General features: G+C 48.8%; 1 protein-coding gene across 1 annotated transcript; it reads right to left on the minus strand.

Moving 5' to 3' along the window:
• Positions 1-2,848: 2,848 nt before the first annotated feature.
• Positions 2,849-18,168, minus strand: nomo (nodal modulator). The gene is given in 46 exon segments (XM_068750955.1): positions 2,849-4,088; positions 4,195-4,287; positions 4,372-4,491; positions 4,782-4,883; positions 4,964-5,074; positions 5,590-5,673; positions 5,746-5,887; positions 5,966-6,093; positions 6,164-6,277; positions 6,355-6,481; positions 6,557-6,716; positions 6,790-6,872; positions 7,022-7,243; positions 7,330-7,425; positions 7,503-7,566; positions 7,738-7,825; positions 7,907-8,043; positions 8,516-8,647; positions 8,749-8,890; positions 9,052-9,229; positions 9,318-9,468; positions 9,569-9,674; positions 9,785-9,874; positions 9,997-10,134; positions 10,282-10,434; positions 10,508-10,580; positions 10,655-10,761; positions 10,963-11,063; positions 11,150-11,195; positions 11,279-11,368; positions 11,892-12,139; positions 13,039-13,243; positions 13,331-13,409; positions 13,502-13,657; positions 13,740-13,870; positions 13,948-14,131; positions 14,450-14,547; positions 14,781-14,895; positions 15,677-15,822; positions 15,958-16,140; positions 16,236-16,383; positions 16,445-16,597; positions 16,821-17,007; positions 17,120-17,268; positions 17,359-17,605; positions 18,153-18,168. Coding segments are annotated over 46 exon segments (5,955 nt in total). The 3' UTR covers positions 2,849-3,956.
• Between the last annotated feature and the right edge of the window lie 543 nt (positions 18,169-18,711).

Raw genomic sequence — 18,711 nt, forward strand, 5'->3', positions numbered from 1 at the left:
ACAGCCGGACCTTTAAAATGCAATAAAATAAATCTTAAAGAAGTCCTGTGATGTCAGTAAACAATTTACAGTGACTGATGATGAAATCTGATATCAATAACGCATTGATTAATGCAGTAAAATATTAACTGAACTGATAATTACCAATATATATATATATATGGGATACAAATCTGGCAAATAGAGCTCGATTGATTCCCCTCTAAATTTTATCTCCCTTCCTTTGTCTCATACGTTTATAGCTTCCATTATATGTGCAAACAACACATAAACAATTTAGACAAAAATCAATAAGGAAAATAAAAGCAAACTCAGAAAACTTCTCCTCTGGAATTCCCGCCCCCTCTAGTTTTCGGAATGAGAACCAGAGAGAGGACAGCCGCCTGAGGATCCCGAACGGCGCCGACAGGTGGAAGAGGCATTCCGGATGCAGGCCAGGAAGCGCCTTATTGGTGATCAATAGAGATATTGCAAAGCAGCGGAGCAGGATGACAACAAACTGGATGTGCAGCACAGCTAATGCGTTTCTTTACTCGGCTTCAGGCTGGCTGGCTTCGGTGCCCTCAAAGGTCAAAGGTCGGCTCTGACTGGGCCGGTTGACCAGCAGAGCTCCGCCACCAACAGGCCAAGTCGATCGTTTCATTCCCTCGTGTTTTTGTTTTTGTTTTATGTTGCTGCTGCTGCACCAAGACGAACGTTCTTCTTCGGAGTCCCAGCTGGACGACGGATACGATAATCCCTCCAGCCTCACCTGTCATGGAGGGTCACAGGACACGCCTCCTGCAGCCAGTGGATCCGGTTACCATCAGCGCCATTCCCACCCCGGGAATATTCATTTCCTCCTCCCTCTCTGGCCTTCTCCCCAGACGTCTGGCATTAGCGCGCCGCGGCCCCCTCCCACTATACTCATGAGTGGGAGGGGCTACACAGCAGGCACAGGTCCGACCACGATGCTGTGGGACTTTGGAGGAGGACCTCGATGTGCTGCTTTACTGTGGATGTGATCCACATTTTGTTCTCCAGCACCGTCTGTCAGCTAAAAGCAACACGAGATCGACCGGCTTCGGGGGGGGGGGCTGCTGTGGAGCCTATCCCAGCTTGCTATGGGTGTGGTGTCCCCAGTAATCCATTGAGCTAAATTGTACGTTTTTGGAGGTGGAAGGAAACCGGAGGACCTGGAGAGAACCCACGCAGATGTGGGGAGAACATACAAACACCCAACAGATGGGATTCGAACCCGGTACCTCCTCACGGTGAGGCAACAGCGCTATCCACTACGCCACCGTACCGCCTAACGATTAAACAATTAAAAAGAATTATTATTATTACGGAAGGAAACTACTAAATGAAAAGTATAGAAAGGAAGCAGAAACTTGGTCCTTATTTAACCCCCCCGACAACAGTCAGAGGAAAGAGATAAAGGTAAACCCGAACGCTGCCGAGGAGACAGATAAGAAGTAATGATGGGTTGAAACGGACCTGGAATCAAACTGGAATTAAAACAGCCGAACGGGAGAAGAGCGGATTAAAGAAACCCGAACGGGAAGAACATCTCCATTGTTGTTCCCCGATTAAGAATCTTAATGGCTTCTTTTTTTTTAAATGGGAAATGTTCCTGACCTACAGCACTAATAATCCATTTTAAATGGAGTGTGTTAAGCAATAAACACAGTAAAACACACACTTATACTTCACACATGAATACACGCACACACACACACACACGAGCACTGACAGCTGATCAGAGGAGCAGAAAGACGCCTCGTCGTGTCGTTTGTGACCTAAACGTGAATCCTACTCCTGCTCATTGTCGTTCTGTTGTTGCAGTTGGATAAAGACAGAAATGTTCTCGGCGTACAGGCCGCGGTACGGGAGAAGCCCGCCTGCTGAAGGGAGCCGATAAAGTCGGGAGCTGGATGTCCCTCTAAGGCATTTTATCTCGTTTTGGTTCGGGTTCGGGTTAACACGGTAGCAGCAACGACTCGACCTGGACCCGAAGTTCATTGACCTTTCGAGGCATCCATCACACCTCCCGTTGGCCCAATGGGATCCTAACCAGAGCCCTGGAAGCGGAACGCTTTGGCCTCGTAGGAATGAGCTGCTGCCTTTGTTAATATTACTCCTTCCAGCAGTCCTTTACTCCTGACGTCAGCTTGAGTCCGAGTTCAGGAACCGCAGCAGCCGCTCGGAGTCTCTTTATGGCAAGCGGCGGGCTGCGACCCAACCGCCCTCGATGGAGACACCCCCGCTGCATTCCAGGCCGCATCAATGCATCAGGTCTACAGGTCGGGTGAAGCCGCAATTTGCCCGGTGCAGCTGATAGAAAGTGGCCAGGAAATTGAATGTTTTTAATTAACTCTTTAAAACCGCACAGACTGACGACTGTTTTTAAACGGCCACAAGTACCTGATCCAAATGGTTTTCGTCTTCCTCACTCCAGTATTGAATTGATTTCTAATTTCATCTGATTTGTCAATACGTCCCCCCCTCCCCCCAGAGCTTCACTCGTCTTTACAGAGCAGAGCTCTGTAAAGCGGCGTTTTATCGTTAGAGCAGGTTGACCTTTAGCAGACCAACGTCAGGTTGTCCCGACGAGTTTAAACATTCTGCCTGGGAGAAAGAATAATGTTCCAGTGAATCTGACGGTTATAGGTTTCATAATATTATATATATTGGTGTTTGGGTCCACTTACAGAATGGCATCTTTGGTTAAAATGCTCCTACCTGCAGTTATACTGCCCCCTAGAGACAAAACAGCCAAGCAGCATTTCCTTCCAGTCACAATTTATTCAACAGCTGAAATAATTAACAGATTCTGACCCCACCCAATCAAACAACCCCCCCCCCGGTGACCCTGTCGTCCTGCCAGAACTTTAAAAAAACATCTCACAAATCATCCAAGGAGCAAGCACACATCTGAAAGAGGTTTCCGTGATCACATTTGATTAGAAATATGTTAATAAATTAATCAACCGGCAGTTTCAGCCCTTCCCACCCCGTCCACACAGCATGTTCAGGCATCCCATCCCAACACCGTCGCTGTAACTCGTAGTGACATCAACATTATCGGTTAGACAGACCCGTTTAGTGATGTCATAATAGGAATCGATTCAGGTTGAGGTTGATTCTGACAAAGGCAACGTTTGTTGCAGTGTTTCCACAGAAGTCTGGAGAATTCACCCAAGAGACGTTTCTGCAAAGGTTTGTTTCCTGAATTATTGAGATAAACATCGATAGAAATGTATTTTTTAAACATGTAAGCAAGAAGATGTCATGAAGAAAAGCAGAGGTTTATTCTTTCTTGAAAGCTTTTCTCAGACAATTCACATTAATTCAGAAAAAAAACGATTTTCTTAAGCAAACTCTTCAAGCTTCCCTTTAAAACCCCTGAAATAAGGTGGATGTAATAAGAAAAGATTTGCAGTTCAGAGAATCGGCGCGGTGTCAGATATGAGTCGGCTGTTTTCTAACTGTTCTACAAACACAAATCTTCTCTAGTCTACGTCGTTAAACAGCAACTTGAATCTCGTCAGCTTCCGGTCACACTGGGAAGAAAATGAGGGAATCTGAAATGATTCCGATGCCCCGCGTGGTTACCCTCGACAACCGACGGCCTGAAACTGTGGCGGAACCTACATCACGCATTCAAGTGCTTTCAAAACACACACTATAAAGATAGAACCGAGTTCACCTAAGAAAATTACAAATAAATAAAAAACATGGCTCAAGGTCTATCGCGGATGGTAATAAATTTCTCAGACACTGAGCGTCCTGGAAAAAAATATTTGAGGAAGAGAATGACCTGTGAAGTCCGTGGGATCCGAGGGGCCGGTGACGCAACACGGCGGTTCACCTGGGGTCAAAGATCACACGTCAGTGGGCTGGATGGTGACCCTAAAGAAGCAGAGCCCCCCCGCCGAGCCAGTTCGGTCTGGTCCTGGGCCGGGGTTCTGTCCTCATGTTCGCCTGGCCTTCTGTCTCTTGGCCTGCCGTTTGGCTTCATCCAGAGCAGCGACCTCGCCGCTGGCCTGGGCCATGCTCCTCACCCCCTGGACCCGGCTCATCAGCTGCAGCAGGAGCGGGATCACCTGGAAAACACGGAATGAGCAGGCGGGTCCTGGATGAGCTTGTTCGGAGCTGGAATTACAAATCGAGCGAGTCGGGTGAGCCAGAGCAGCTCATGTGGTTGCGCACCTTCTCGTGGTTGTACGCCGCCAGCAGGAGCAGCAGCGTGAGCGGCAGAGCTACGTAGGAGCCCTGGGCTATGTCCTGGTCAGGCACTTTACGCTGCAGCAAAGAAACACACAACCTGAGGAGGCGAGGCCGGCGCCGACAGAGCGGTTTGGGTCGAGGGAAGGAAGCGTGTCTTACAGCGGGGTTGAAGGGGAGCGTGACGTGCTTGTGGTAGCCGCTGGAGGTGAAGGTGACCTGAGGCAGGGTGAAGTCAAACTGGGTGCGGGACAGCGTGGAGTACAGCATCAGGACGTAGCTCTGGAGCAGACGGAGAGAGCGGCCAGTGAGCAACAGAGCAGACCGGACTTTAACTCATCGAGTGCCAGCCAGTTTCAGCTCAGCTATATATGCCGAGTGCCCCAGAGTTTGAAGTCTCTTCTTTCATTCGAGACTTCAAACTCCGTTCTGGAGTTATTCGCCGTTGAAGAGAGGCAGCTTCCAATGTTTGGATTTCAAAAAAACGTCTTTAGACGTCGATGGCACTCAAAGAGTTAACGAGCAAACGAATTTCGAGCTGTTTTTTGGATTTCACGACTACATGTTTGTACCTCTCCGTCTCGGTCAAGGGGAGGGAAGTGGAAAAAGAGGGACTGGCCGAGAGACACGCTGTTGATCGGGTTGTCCATGTTGTCACTTCTGTAGAGCTTCACCTAAGAAAGGGAAAGAAGGTCACGCCTTTGTGCAGCAACCGGCGCCGGTTCGGGGATAAACGCAGCCGGGGCGGCCGTACCGACAGGGTGGGAAGATGCTCGGGGGACGTGTGGACGTTCCCGCTGAGGTCGAACTGGTTGATTTGCCTGAAGGCGATGATGTTAACCCCGTCGATGTCACTGCCGCCCACCTGAGAGGGAACACAAGACACCAGCGAGCCTGAAATCCAAGGTCGTACGAGTCACACGGACAAGAACGGACGGGGAATTAGGTGGGATTAAGGCTTTCTCTGACAAACTCAAATTATGAACACGCAGGTTTAACGGGATTATTATCGCCGCTTTTGTTCTGCGTGCACGAAAGACCTGCGCGATCACGCTGCATATCAGCCACAATCGCCGGGTTCTCACCGTTAGCTTAACAATTCAATTACTAACGTTTTCCATAACCTCCTGCTGAGCTTTCTGCGCCGGGCTTAAAGGAATCTGCCGGTGAAAATGTGTTCCCGTTTGAACCGTGGGATCGAGAATACCATTTTAATTGAGGTTAAGAGTTCGTTCTGGACCTGAGAAGCAATTGAGAGAACAATCCCACAACAAGGGGCAATAGTCGGCGCCGAGGGGCTTTTGATCCGACCCCGGGACGCTCACCGGCAGATGGAAATGGCGCCCTGCCGTCGCTACGACCGGGACGTTTGGCTCTCACCTCTATGGCTCTGTGCTGCGGTAACGCCCGCTCGATGTGGTCGTTCCCTTCGGCTCGCAGCTGAATCAGATACTTGCATCCCGGCTGCAAAGACAAATCAGCGCCATTAAGCCGCTAGCGCGGCGCCCGACTCCACGGTGTTCCCGCCACGCTCACCAGCAGACCCCTGAGCCTGAAGCGACCCTCCTCGTCGGTGACGGTGTCCTCGCTGTAGAGGCCGCACGCCCCCTGTCCCACCGCCTCCACGGCCACGTCCCGCTCCGCGTCCCCGCTCAGCGACTGCACGGCGCCGTAGCAGCTGAGGACGACGACATCGAGCTGTAAATGGAGGCGCACGCCAACGTAGCCGCAGGCGGCTAACGGCGCGCCCGTCTACCTGTAAGCCGTCTTGATGCCGGCGATATCGATGCTCAGGTTTTCACCCTCCTCCACCGTGATCATCTGGGACGCCGGCTCAAAGCGGAATTCCTTCATCATGGGTTTGAAGTAGTACTGACCCGGACTCTGGGGGGCGGGGGGTGCAGCAAGTCAGAGCGTGCCTAGAACCCGGAGCGGCGCGAGGGCGGAGCCCTACCAGGTTATTAAAGGTGAGCAGGCCGGTGTCCTGGGTCAGCAGGTTGGAGCGGAACTGTCCTCCACTCAGAGACAGGAGGACACCGGACAGGGGCTGTCCGTCTTCTGATCTGATCTACACGACCGAAGACAGCCAGGACAAGTTGCTGACCTCATGGCCACTAACCGACAGTCTGATCGAAGCCCGCGTACCTTAAAGGTGACGACCGCCAGCGCGAACGCCTTGAAATCGCCCTGCGTTCCCTCCACGGGACTCAGGACGAAACCCTCTCTGCTGGCGCCGATGTCGTACTGCCGGTCGCTGTGGAGCGGGCCCACGCTGGACGGATGGCAGACGACAGGGCTGAGCATCGTCCGCCGCAGCGCCGCACACAAAGCGAATCGCGCGGCCTACCTGTACGCTCCCATCTCATTGGTGGCCACGGTGATGAGCGGCGTGGCCGCTCCTCGTTCGGTGATGGCGATCTCCACGCCCTGCAGCTCCGGGGACACCTTGCCGTCCAGGAATAGACCGGCGCGTCCCGTGATGTCCACCAGCCGGCCCGGACACGACTCTGCCGACAGTTTAAGGACATTAGCTCGCTGTGGCTAACGGCGCGCTCCAGTCGTGCGTGTAAATGGGCGCACCCCCAGTGATCGTGGCCTCGACTTCAGGGGGGTAGAAGAGCAGCTCCTTGGAGGACGGGCTCACGGTGATCCTCTCGCCAGCCCTGTGCAAACAAACCTTTCTGTTTTAGAAATTGCTGGAGACAAAAAAAACATGCAAATCATAAAGTTGCAAAGTGACAGCGGCGGTTCGGCGTGCCCTTCATCACACGCCGTTTGCGTGGGAAGCGTGGGATGCTTAAGAACAACAGACCTGGCCCAGTAGGAGAACTCGTAGTGGAAGGGGCCGTTCAGGTCGTCGGCCTTCTCCTGGATAGGAGGGCTATCGTCTCGGGCTCCGCCCTCGTCTCCGGCAGCTCGCCGCTCTCGTTCCTGACGCCGCAGCTGGATCTCTTGCAGCTGCTGCTCCTGCCTCTGCTCCTCGAGGCTCCGCAGGGGACCGAGCACCAGCGCCGGCTCGCTCTCAATGGACGACCTGCCGGATGGGGGGGGGGGGAGGAATTACGAGAGGATGCACAACAGTCTGACGAATGAGAACGGCCAGACGCAGCGGTTCATTACTTGATGGTAACCGTGACGTCGAGGATCTTGTCGGTGGTGATGACCCCGGTCATGTGATGCCGCACCGCGGTGAGGGTCAGGATGCTGGGGGCCGAGCTGGGGGGGGGGGACACAGGTTGAATCAATCACTTGTTCGGCCCATAAATCAATAGAGGCGGCGTCACTTCACTTACGTGTCGTAGGTGTAGAAGTCCTGCTCAAACTGGTGGCAGGAGCGAGGGGTGACTTTGTAAACGCCTGAACAAAAACCAGAGATTAATCACTCTGCTCCACTTCTTATATTTAGACAAGTCAGATCGGGACCTTTTGGCTCCGCCCAGGGGAGCAGATATTTTTTTGTATTCCTTTTCTAGACATGCTAATTGTTTCTATGTTTAGCAAACGACAGGTCAGGAGAATGAAGTTCACCTGGTTTGGAAAGGCAGAAGCGGTTGACTCCCTTCGAGAGGTTGTACACGCCAACGTTCTCGGGTTTGCTGCCATCTTGGAAAAACTCCTGTGGGGGGGGGGGGGGGGGCAGGCGGAATCAGAATTTTAACTGGGACGCGGCCGCCGTAGAGAGTAACCGATTACTGACCAAAGTAATGGCGTGGGAGAGGGAGCAGCGGAGGATGTAGCCGATCTGTCGGAACTCCAGCCCCAGGACTTCGGAGTCGAGCACCTCCACTTCCACGGACTTGTGCTTCCAGCACCACTCCTCGTGAGAAATACTCACTGGCGACGTTTGGGAGCGGAGAACAACGAACGCGGAGTAAATAGTTGAAGAGGAAACAGGCAGGCAGAGTTGGAAACGCTTGTGGAAGCGGTCGAGATTCGTCGGGCCAAGGCGGAAGGTCGAGGATGATCGTCTCACGGCGAGCTTCCAAGTTGCTGCGTGTGCAGACGAGCTCGCGGGCGCGCCGGACAGATCGCAGCTATTGAACAGTGAGCGAGACGGATGCGGCTCCAGATGGCACGGAAACGCCGGCCGAATAAAGCCGCTGCTAAAACACCAATTATGATCGACGGCCGGTAATTAGCGATCGATTTCGTCACAGAGCAATCACCGCGTTTCCCGGACGGGAATGAACGCAGGACGACGGGGAGCGTTTAAAGTTTAAACGATGGCCGCCTTCGGGCTACACAGCAACAACATGAAAAAACATTTGCCCCGGTCGACTTCAGAAAACGCCATCGCTACGCGTACCTTTGTATTTCCCAGGTAAGACGTCGTCGAATGAGAAACTGAGCGCGTCGCTGCTGCCTGACAGAGGCACCGCCCTCTTCTCGCCCTGCCGGCTGACTGGCTGCAGGGTCACCGAGAGGTCATCGCAGGACGCTGAAGGTCAACCGGAGGTTAATCCATTTGCGGATATATTTCACACCAACAGGTGACCGCATTCAGGACGGAAGGGATGTGAAAATGTGGACCGCCGCTACCTAAACAGTAGACCTTTCCAGAGACGGACGCCATGAACTGGGTGAAGAGGAGGTCGGTGAGCGGCTGGTCGTAGAGGGAGACGTCCAGGGCCTGTGGCTGCAGAGCCAGGCCGGCTCTCAGCTCCGCCTCGGGGACAGACACCTGGAGACACGCAGGACAATCCTAAGACGGCCTTCCGTTGAGACAACGCGCTGAAAGCAATTATAAATCTGGCAAAAGAGCTAAAACTCAAATTGTATAATAGAGGCTTTTGTTTGACGCAGATCTAATGTAATGAGTTAGATGTAATGGCGTGAATTTACGTGGACGCTGTAGTCTCCCGGTTTGGCCTGAAAGCAAAAGCCGCCCTGCGGGTCGGACTCGATGGTTTTACTGGAAGTCTTGTGCTGGTCCTGGTGCGTCAGAGTGACTTTGTAGCGGCTCTGCTGCTTCATCCCTTCAGGCAGGCGGACGATGGAGATCTGACCACACACGCTGAATCTGCAGGGCAGCGGCGTCACGGCTCAGATTACGCCCGTTGATGCGGCGAAATACTCCGGCTGAATGTTTCAAAAGCGGCGAGACGCACCCCGCTGTGATGATGTCAGGGAGCTGGGGGGTGCTGGGGGCGATCTTCACTGTGATTGGCTCAAAGAACATGAGCTCCTTGCTGACGCGGATGGTGTAAGTGCCGGCGGTCATGTTCTCCAGCCGGAAAGATCCGTCCTCCCTGCTGACGACTGAGGACGAAACGAGAGCAGAAGACGCGGCGTGTGTAAATCACGACCACGAGCACCGCCGGGACGTTCCAGACGTCGAGGCTGAAAGCGTGGAGGCTACCTTTGATCTGGTTGTTGAGCGACACACTGGCGTCGGGGACGCCCTCCCCGCCGGCGCTGTTGAGAACACGGCCGGTCACGGAGAAGCCCATGACACGGAAGACGGGCTGCGTGCAGAGCAACAGCAACGCGGGGTGAAGAAGTGGAACGTTAGAGATGCTTTCTACCACAAGACATTAACACTCACTCATAGAAGGAGAGAATCTGGACTGTTTACCTCCAGTTTCAAACTATTGTGCTCCACCTTAAAGTTCATCCTTGAAGGAGCAACATCAAATGTGATTCTTTCTCCCCTGTAGAAAGGCACCTGAAGTGAGGGGGGGGTTCAAAAAACAGTCACAAAATCAGATCCCCTTTTTCCAGCAGGGACAAACTTGAACTAAAAATGGGACCCCCCCCCCCTTCTTTCAGCTTTTGCAGGACGCTTACCACGGTGTACTCCCCGCTGGCCAAGGACTGGAAGACAAAGGTTCCATCGTCCCTGGAAAGCGCACTGCACATGAAGACGAGGGCGCCGTCTCCAGGATCTGCCCCGTTCACTGGGGACGTGTTGCACCCGCCGACATTCTGGCGGCACGCCGACAAAAAAGGGAAAAATCTAACTTGGCTTGGAGACAGATTAAACGTACGGACTTCGATTATAAATCGCAGGTCAAATCGGACGAGCCCAGCGATCTGGTTCGATCTCTTGTCAATAGGATAACGTTTGTTTACCTCTTTCTTAACCGTGGCCGAGTACAGGAGGAAGGTGACCTCTTTCATGGGCTCGCCATCGCTGCGCACCTCCCCCGAGACGTCGTAGCCCCCAACCACTAGGTGGCCGACGGCCGGGGCGTTGCCGTTGGAGACGTGCACCGAGGTGGCACTCTGTAGGAAAGCAGCAAATGAAAATGAAATGCCATTTGTGTTTCTGATGCAAGCTGGAGATGAGCTGACCAACCTTCTCCAGCGTCCAGGCGGGGTGAGCCGCTGTGATCTCGTAATATCCGGGGAGGACTTTCACAAAGGAGTATCTGCGTTCGGAGGACAGAAGGACTGAGTCTCCGGTCTAAATCAGAGAGCTGCGAGGCGTGGGGGGGGCGCTTACTTTCCTCCGGGCTGTGTGACAACGCTCTGCGGTTTATCGTCCGTTCCCACTCGGCTGAGTTTGACTTCCACTCCAGCTGGACCCAGGAAATGGCCTTTACTTAGAACCTGAATGTAAACGACACACTCGGACATTTCAGAGCGAGAAATGAACCCTGGACTTATTCCTTTATAAGAGCGACAGAGAAGACTCTGCTACAAGCCCGATACATTTTCCATCATGCATTGACGCTGTAAAAACCTCTACGTTGATAGACTTTAAGGGTCTTTAAGATGAAATATCGCCATCGATGATTAAACAGCCCTCACCGTCCCTGAGACCGAAAAACCGGTGAAAACGAAGTTGATATCTTCCTCTTTCGTACAGATGTCACTCACTCCATCCACGTGGAGGTCAACACTGGTCGGCTCTGGGCAGAGTCAAGGGAATGCAGTCAGAGAGAGAAAGACGCAACCTCTCCTGTCATAAACTATAATCCGGCAGGAGGCTTCTTACCGAAGCTCCAACCAAGAGGAGGTTCGATCTTCAGAACAAAGTCTCCCTGTGTTAAGCAGACAAGTCTGTAGATTACAGTCAGCAAGAAGATTTTATACAGCAAAGTAGTCAAACAGGTGAATGTCGTACCTTGTCATAGAGAGGGATCATGAAGTAGCCATTGATTGGAGCACAGTCCGTTTGGTACTTCAAGGAGCCTTGCTTGGTGTATAATTTAATCTGCATAACAACAGACAGAGTTGGTCTCCGGCTAATATAAAGACTACAATGAATGGAACACTGCCCGTCATCGACCAACACAGCCGTCCATCTGGGATCGAGTTAATTTCACCAATTAGCCAAATGGCTAATCCCATCCAGACTGTGAATGAGCAGGGGATCAGGGCCGATGGCTAGCGCTTAACGCCCTCCTCTTCAACAGACACGTTGTAGCTTTTAAAATTAGCAGTCGTGAATAACCTACGCTATAAAACGAGTAACTTTACAACATGTGATATTTCAGATTATATTGAGTAGCACAACATGAATGCTAAAGTTGAAGATAGCCGTATGCTAACGACAAAACCTGCTATAATTCCTCTGATTTATGTTTGTATGAAACACCGAGACATTTTTGTGATGTAAAATAAACTACTGCCGCAGTTTTGTCATTCAAAATGTCATTCTACCGATCCGCCGACTAACCTTCCACCCAGCTACTAGCTAGGTGTTAGCTAGCTAGCCGGCAGGTTTGCACTCTCACCTCGATCAGAGAGTAGTTGATTTCAACGTCGGACTTCACGAACCCCCCGCATGCCACCACTATATCATCAGAGGACACGGTGAAGAACTGCGAGTAGGTTATACACAAGAACAGCCAGATGGCTCCCATGTCCGTCCGGACCGTAATTCTCAACATTTCGGCTGCCTGATCTCACGTTGAGCAGAGCAACAGCACGCTGTCAGATGGGCTCCTCCTGTCAACGACCGAGGTGTCGACGGCAGCGACCCCTGCTGGTCTGGAGGTGGTATCACTTCATGCGCGCAACTACAAAAATGTATTTTCCGTAAAAACTTTAATATTTCAGGCAATCACCACAGTCTTAAAGATGTTATAATAAAAAAATACTGAAATGAACACTATAAGTTACTATACAAATATCCCAAATTGAAGAATGAAATAAATACAGAGAAAGTGATATTAGAAAGGGGTACTCGACTGTTGTTCAATGTCCATATTCACATTGCGGTCCCTTATCAGGCGCAGTGGCAGCGCTCACACATATAATCAATATAATATAATATTGATCATCAAACAGAGATATTTTTACCATTCAGTTTGTGTATTTTAAAATATATGACCAGATACAGTGAGGCATCCAGGGCTGGATTATTCATGTATATATTGAAAAATCTCAATTAAATGCTTAAAAAAAGCAGAACAACAGTAATGTTAACAAAAACACAATAACAGTTCAGTAGTATTTTAAACATATCTATGCATAATGGAACTGGCAGCGTTAAAATGCATCAAATTGTTAAATGAACACATTTTTCAACAAACAGAAAAGTTAGAAAAGGAGGTAAAAAACTACTATAAATACATTTAAAGTGCATAACATTAAGAAAATGAAAGATGAAAACAGGGAAGCACCCAAAACCTGACCAGCAATGACTTTGGTTTATACCTCAAAGAACGTTGTGGCTTAATAGTGGAATAATAATAATAATAATTATTATTATTATAATCAGATTGTCAATACAGAACAGTACGAACACCAAAAGCAAGCCCACAGACGCTCCCAGGTTGTAGTGTTTTAACAATGAAAGAACATTCAGACGTCAGTTACTGCATTTCACTACTGCTGTCCGTGTCTGGTCCCGTATCTGTCATTTAGAGCCCTCGCCTCACACATGGGTGGAGCAGTCCGGAGGCGGGTGCGCCAGGAACACACTGTCATTGAAATTGTTGGAGAAGCTGGTGTGGTAGCTGGGGCTGCTCCTGCTGCTCCTGCTGCTCCTGCTGTGGGCTTGGACGACGGTCGCTGGGGATCTAACAGCTACCCTTTGGGCCTGACAGAGCCTCTGGATCAGGAAACGCTTGTCGCGACCATCCTGGGAAACAACAAGACACCTTGATGCTACTGTAGACAAATGATGATGAAAAACGGACACAGGTTTAAAAAGACAGCGTAAACCCACCATGGCTAGCTGTTCCCTTAGCTGGTTTATAACCCTCTTGTGAGCTCCGGCTAAAGCGATCACATAAAACATGGCCAAACTGCAAGGGAGAGAGGAAAAACCACTTTACCAACAATTCGTGTTTCGGTTTTGCACTGATCATGAATGCTGCAGCAACAGATGGAAACACACCATGTGACAACAAAGAAGGAGACGGCAAAGGCTTCCGATGAGAGACCGTAGATGAGCGTCTGGACTCCATGGGGAAGCTGGGACACTGTAGATGGCAGCACTTCCCAGGAGGTGTTGTAGTTGACGAACGGCCCGCAGGCCTGGGAGCAGTTGATTCTGCGTTGCAATGGTCACAATCAGGAGTCAGCGAAGACAACGCTTTTAGAAGTCGGCGTGGATCAAGCGGCGCATCACTCACTGCGCTACGCTAACGGTGACGGGCACACAGGCCAAGGCCAGGCCGATGAGCAGCACACCCAGGAAGAAGAAGTTGGAGCTGGAGGCTCGGAAAGGGCGCGTGGCTGGACGGCAGTTATTTATCAGAGAGACCTAAAGACAAGCAGGATGTTGGAAACCCTACCTCTGATTTTCACCCGTGTCAAAGAAACAATTAAAAAAAAAATCACCTTTTTGATATAGAAGAGGAAGAAATATTTTATAGTGCAGATGGCAGGCAGAAGTGGGCAGTAGAAGGCGCCAATCCAGCAGATCGTCTGGCCGTAGACGATCTCCAGCACGTTCTGAGGGATGGCGAACTCCTGCTGGCCCCACCACTTAGCCAGGCCGCAGTCGCAGTGGTTCACTATCAGCCTGAGAGGAACGGGGCGACACGAGGACACTGAGATCAAAGGACGAGGAAGAGTTGCAGCTTGTATTCTCCCTTCTCTGTAAATGGGGTGTTCAAGATCTCCCAGTGTCAATCGAGAACATCCTCATCCTTGTGAAAGTAGACTTTATAAAGAACATTCTGTTCATACAAGGTCGCAATGCTAAAGAAAAGGCTGACTGTTATAACGACTTCATTTATCACATTGAGACCGAATACATGGCGTTTGTTTTCTCCTCAAAAAAACAGAGAAAGTTTTTAAGAATCTTTGATGTTTTTTCTTTATGAATATTTGTACTCACTTTCTGGGAAACTCTACAAAGATAGTAACCGCGACGATGATGATGAAGTCGAAGATGGTGAGCTTGTACATCTCCTGGCCCACACGGGACTCCCAGCACTGTGGACAGAGAGTAGAGAGGCAGACAGCTGTGAACATGGGTGGATGTTATCTTGATATCTCTCGGGTAGGGCTGCTCGATTCTGGGGAAAATTGATTGATTGATTTCAAATTGAAATGTTTAATTCCCTCGTGAAATTCCTCTGCAGCCTCTCTCTCCTCTTTTGACAAGTTTCTCATGTCCAAATTGCCATTTGCTCTTTGTTGCACTGGTCTGCAGTGACATCACTTACGGAGTAAAGCACGTGGTTGTAGCCACAGATGCAGGGCTCCTCGTCGCACCTCGTGATCTGAGACCAGAGAGAGAAGAGCAGAACCCCGATACTGGTCAACCGCATGAAGACACACCTGCGAAGGAAGGAGGGAACAGGAGAATGAAGCGAGAGAAGCTAAGCGAGGCAGCCATTAGTGCATTTAGTGTTGTAGGTGGTTAGCACCTGTTCCACAACTATCCATCCATCCTCCTGTAAACGACACGACTGCAGTCATAAAACACTTCCTGATGTTGACTGCCACCAAGTGTCCATGAAAAGTATCGATAGTCCTGCATTATTATTATTTTTGTCACTGAAATCGCTTCCTGAATGAGTTCCTCTGTTTATTTATTAATTATTGGGTTACTTCATATTTATTATTTCTAAATTCATCCATATTTCTCATGTAAATACAGTATTCATGCATATGTATGAATAAAGCAGCGTAGTCATTACGTGCGCGTTTGTGTATTTGTATTCTATTCGCATAATCAGAGATTGAACAATTTATATACTTATAAGTTATAACATCCATCCATCCAAGCCGCTTATCCGGGGCCGGTATTGTATAAATACAATGTATATATGATATATACTGTAATAATGTTCTCATATAGAAAAAGACAGCTGATTAAAATCATTAAACAAACATTTTCAAGCAAAGAATAGTATTTTTGATGGTTATAAATATGTAAGTAATGAACGAAACAACGACTTACGGGGAAGGGGCGGGGTTAAATAAGTTTGTACTAATATTTTAGCATGTGTAATATCTAACACATGTAATATGCTGTGTCATATCCTGTATATATTTGAACATTTCACTCATTCACGTTACGATTGCCCTTTAAAGGATGGCGGACGAGCGATTGTACCTCATCAGAGTGAAGCGGATCTCAAATGCCGGTGAGTAGTCCTCAAAACTGATGATGACGGAGAAGAGGATGGGGGTGATGAAGTTGGCCATGGTGATAACAATGGAGGGCAGGTACTCATAGATGAGATCCAAAATGAAATTCCCCTGCAAACAAGGACAAAGTGTGACTGATTGATTTTCTTCCCTGCCCTGGACGCCTGCTGGCATTTTTCGGTTTGAAATCTGGTAACCTGGACGATAATTTAAGACCATCATATGACATCAGCATCGATTCCTCACCTTTGTGTAATTAATCTGTGCCTCCTGGGAGAAGGTGGTGGCGACATAAATGCCGTAAAAGCAGCCGGCCAGGACACCGATGACAAAGAGGTTGAGGATGAAGCGGATGAGATAAATCCGACATTTCTCTTTACGGGAGCGATCCGCAATCTTCTGTTTGATCCTCTCCTCCTCTAAATCAGTCTGGGGGTATGAGAACATTGAATTTTAGATGGATCCATAGATTAAACAAACATTCACAAATGTAAATCACTCTGGCTGAGAGACAAACAACTAACCCTGAGCTCGTAGAGCAAACTGCTTCTCTTCAGCTTCAAGGCGTTCTCATCGGTGATGCAGAAGTCCCAGCCGGCAAAAATCTTGTTGCAAAAGCTCTGAAAGCGGTCCTCGTCCTGAACCAAGTTGCGTTTGAATCCTGTGGCAGACCTAAGGAGAAAAAGAAATGAGAAACCGATGCATCAAATAAATGTGTTTCCCTATTTGGTACCTTTTAACAATCCAGATCAGGCTGAGCAGCAGGTAGGCTATCGTGAACAGCAGATAGGCCAGCGGCAAGTTGTAGGTGATCTTTGGGAAGTGGATTTTATCCACCTGGTAGTAGCCATAGAAGAGATATGTCTGCTCCAGAAAGCCCTGCAGATGGAGCACAAGAGGACAGCGAGGAAACCAAATGCAAACATCCTTCCTTCCAGAGATCATTGGATGAGAAATGCAGGGACTTACTCCACCCGACAGCAGATCTGCAATATGCTTGTGAAACATGACCAGACCACGACGAGCGCTACTCTGGTACACGCTGCACCTACCTCCTGGGGGGGGGAGGGGGGGGGTCAGGTCAATATATGTTCAACTTGCCACTGTGAGTGGGAATAAATGAGCGTCTTCTCTTCTCACCTTCGTTCTGGTGGTAGGTGATATTCGACGATGAGTGGGAAGCAACTACGATGGGTAACAAGACGAAGCTGAACATGAGCAGGAAGATGATCAAGTTGAGCATGACCAGGAATCGCAGGAAAGAGAAGTACGAGAGGATTCCTGTGCCAAATATCCCTATTGGAGAAAAGGGAATTACATTCGGAATAATCCGTGAACTTGCTGTTAGAAGAAGAGTTGAGTTACTCGTGTCAGAAACATGAGGTTTTTTTTTTTTGTTATCTCTCACCCTCTATCAGGTGAATGTCTCCCCTCCAGAGCTTCATGGAGCTGAGCCATTCGTGCCCTTCATCCTTCAGCTTCCTCAGATACCTGCGGGTGTTTTGCCTCAGCTGGACCAAACTGCTGAGCTCCCGAGCCTCTTCCAAACGCTGCGCGCTAACAAGCCAAACGCATAGAAATTAATCGCATCAGTTTAACGTCTTCTAAAGGAGCTGATGGAGATCGATAGAATAATGCCTTTCCTACTTGTATCTGCGTTTATCGGCCATGGGCACGGCCAGCTCTCGGATGGGTCTCTGCTCCGTCTGACTCCTCTGTTTCTCCTCCGATCGGCTGAAGGTGCTCGTAACCCATTTCCCACTGCTTGATGAGGCGCTCCTTTTTTTGGTGCCACCAATTGGGGACTTCCTACGATACAGCAGGGACTGGTAGCTCGGGAGCTGGTCCAACAGAGGGTTACTGGTGACTCGTCCACTATTATCAGTGTAGAAGACTTGAAAAGAAATGAAAGTAATCAATAATCCGTGGCTAAATACAGTTCTATGAGTCAGGAAACAAAAGGCAAAAGCTCAATCTAATATTTATAGCATGTTAATTAGACTGTAATTACATAATTATAAAACAGGTTTTTTTAATTTCAGCCACAATTATTCACCCTAAAGAGCAATAAATAAAGTTCCATGACATCAGAGGACGTATTTTCTTGCCATAAAATGAATTATAAATACAAACACATGCGATTTTCAGTGACTGCAAGTAGACTTTCACTTTATTTTTACAGACTTCCCGGTTTCTTTGATCCTGATCAAGAATGTAAAATACCAAAGAGATTAAAGTGACTGAAATAACTCTTTCATTTATTCTGCTTCAACACATTATTATCCAGCAGATGTTGTTGTTGTTGTTGTTAGCTTCACGTTAGCTACTATTTGAAGTTTGAGGCTAGCGTTGCTAGCTGTTTGGCTAATGATAAAGAAAGTTTCATTAAACTGACTCATTGGACAATTAGCAGAAGCATAACCGAAGCGCGCAGAATTTACCTGAGTCGAGCTCCATCGGTTCGTTCTTGTGAGAAACCGCTTTATATTCCGGAATATTTGTGTTAGCTAACAACTAGCATAGCTCCGCCAACAACTCTCCGTCGTCAGGAAACAGTTTTCGAAGATCCACTTCCTGAATGTGGATTCGATCCCAAGACACGCCCTGACCCAATGCTGTATTTATTTATCCATTTATTATATATGATAAATAAATAAATAACTAAATAGATATATACTAAATAAATAACTATATAAATAAATACATAAATAACTATAGAAAATATATAACTATATATATACAGATGATGATAGATAGATAGATAGATAGATAGATAGATAGATAGATAGATAGATAGATAGATAGATAGATAGATAGATAGATAGATAGATTGTTCCTCAGTATCTCGGTTGATTAGTGACCGATGTTTATGGAATTAGACAGTCATGTAAGGTGAGCATTTCTATCTCACCACCGACTTTCATCTGGATCTGCTCCAGAATGGAGTCAGTAAAAAATATTTAATTAAAAAGTATTATTAGTTTATTTACTAGAACAATT

This window comes from Brachionichthys hirsutus, chromosome 17 (assembly GCF_040956055.1).
Source record: "Brachionichthys hirsutus isolate HB-005 chromosome 17, CSIRO-AGI_Bhir_v1, whole genome shotgun sequence".
Classification (NCBI taxonomy): Eukaryota; Metazoa; Chordata; class Actinopteri; order Lophiiformes; family Brachionichthyidae; genus Brachionichthys; species Brachionichthys hirsutus.